At 43.1% G+C, this 2143-nt stretch overlaps 1 protein-coding gene across 1 annotated transcript; it reads left to right on the forward strand.

Annotated features, from left to right (window-relative positions):
- Nucleotides 1-1020: 1020 nt before the first annotated feature.
- On the forward strand, nucleotides 1021-1807 carry LOC122137169 (N-lysine methyltransferase KMT5A-like). The gene is made up of 2 exons (XM_042722887.1): nucleotides 1021-1178; nucleotides 1382-1807. The coding sequence occupies exons 1-2, from the start codon at nucleotides 1097-1099 to the stop codon at nucleotides 1720-1722; spliced, it is 423 nt and encodes a 140-aa protein (XP_042578821.1). The 5' UTR covers nucleotides 1021-1096; the 3' UTR covers nucleotides 1723-1807.
- The last annotated feature ends 336 nt before the right edge of the window (nucleotides 1808-2143 follow it).

The raw sequence follows: 2143 nt of genomic DNA on the forward strand, positions 1-2143 counted from the left end.
TCTATGCACACAAAAGGCCTTTTTCTCTAAAATATTGTTCACCATTCTGTCTAAATCTATGTTAGTGAGCACTTCTCCTTTGCCGAGATAATCCATCCACCTCACAGGTGTGGCATATCAAGATGCTGATTAGACAGCATGATTATTGCACAGGTGTGCCTTAGGCTGGCCACAATAAAAGGCCACTCTAAAATGTGCAGTTTTATCACACAGCACAATGCCACAGATGTCGTAAGTTTTGAGGGAGCGTGCAATTGGCATGCTGACTGCAGGAATGTCAACCAGAGCTGTTGCCTGTGAATTGAATGTTCATTTCTCTACCATAAGCCATCTCCAAAGGTGTTTGAGAGACAGGAAGCAGCATGGTGGCAGAGTTGTGACTGGCATCAGCAGCCACAAAAAAACCATCAAGGAAGCAGATCGCTACATTCGCTTTGACACAGAGAGGAAGCTGTAATGCCAATCTTCACCCATCTTATTACAATGCATGTGCTGTTTTAATGTAAGGCATAAATTTTTTTTTTTCCAGTATTAGAAAAAAATATGCAAAACATCTTAAACTTTCACCGTCTATAATGGTCTGTTTTATTTCCACAGTGGTTTCAGCTGTACTTTAAACATATTAGGCCTGAAAATGTTTGCAACAACTTTTTCGTCTCATCGACTGGCGAGGCTGTTCAAAGTGTCTCGCAAGTGTCTCGCTTCGACGAAAGACTTCTCTGCTTTTGTGTGCAGATTTCCTGTCTCGCTGGACGGTCAACCACCGAGAATAAAAAAAACAGTGGGTCGATGAAGGGTTTCCTGAAGACCGCGTCTTTATGAAAGCAGATATCCCTCTCTCGGCATACTGGGAGTTTCTCCACTTGTGTAAGTAGCCCAATCAGTGAATACAGCACTGACAATCAATACACCATTCAAACTAGGCCATTCATTTAGTGTGATGAGTGACTCGCATGAAGTAATGCATGTTGTGTCATTCCCTCTTTCAGCATACACTGCAAGCTTTCAGCGAGGCTGATTGTGCAGGAGAGGGTGGAAGGGCAACTCTCCAAAGCCTGAAGAGATCGAGCGGTTGTGGAAACCAGCTCCCAAGCTCATGATTGAGACTGATAAGTGTGTCTTTCAGCAGACCTGGAAAGGCATTGCCATTAAGGACTTTGGCCCCCAGCAAGGTCTAGGTCAGTAGATCTTTGTCTTAATAAATAAAATTTTTTGGGGGGTTGGTGGTAAGGGCAGAAAATACAATCATTTAATTGTACGTTTTAGCAACTATCAGCTGGAGCAAAAGCTAAAATCAAATTACTGAAAGGTTTGCCTACATGTAATGTTCATTTCTTGTCATTTTGATCTTACTCAAAATGTAATGTCCTCTTGATCACAGGAGTGGTTGCAACCCGCCGGTTTTCTAAAGTTGACATTGTCTGCAATTACAATGGAAAGGTAATCACAGCTGCGGCAGGTAGAGCCATGATGCAGGAAATCCATGACGAGACTGGCTACCTGTTCTTCTTTAAAGCTAGGCAGAGAGATCTGTGCATTGATGCTCAGACCCCCTGTGAATGCCACCCAGACGCAGACACGTTTGGCAGAAGGATCAACCATTCTTCTAAAAGGCCCAACCTGAAGCCCCTTCCCTGTGTTGAAGATGGATGGAGAGAAAAAGGATGTTGTCCTCTTCAAGGCACTGGAGGACATCAGTGTGGACACTCAGCTGAAATTTGACTACGGTGTAAAGAGCAAGTCTTTCCGAGGAGTGGACCTGGACTGGCTGGATGAGTAAGCCAGGTCCAAAGTGTGGAAAAAAATAAATAAAAAAATTAAATAAATAAATAAATATATATATCAAACTGTAGCCACACTCACTTCTCTCTCTATGTGCAACGGACTATTGAACTTTCTCAAACAAGGTATTTGATCAGTGCACTCTATTCATCTCTTACTCTTACATCTAACAGAAAGAAACAAACTATGTATGTGTGCCCTTAAACTCATTTAACTCTTGCAGGGAGAAGGATCACTGCGCATCTGCTGTGTGAGAAACACCAGCCCCTTGTGTGTTGGATGGTTCTCCTCTACTGTGGTCCATCCGGAGGGTGAGGCGAACTGCAGCTGGTTTTTATGTTTGGAGTAAGGACATGTAAGG

The sequence above is a fragment of the Cyprinus carpio genome, chromosome B4 (genome assembly GCF_018340385.1).
Source record: "Cyprinus carpio isolate SPL01 chromosome B4, ASM1834038v1, whole genome shotgun sequence".
NCBI lineage: Eukaryota > Metazoa > Chordata > Actinopteri > Cypriniformes > Cyprinidae > Cyprinus > Cyprinus carpio.

Bases quoted from the DNA above. Each gene is read 5' to 3' on its own strand.
- LOC122137169 (XM_042722887.1), top strand. From the start codon at position 1,097: ATGATTGAGACTGATAAGTGTGTCTTTCAGCAGACCTGGAAAGGCATT. The intron at 1,179-1,381 runs GTCAGTAGATCT...TCTTGATCACAG, and splicing joins TGGCCCCCAGCAAGGTCTAG to GAGTGGTTGCAACCCGCCGG.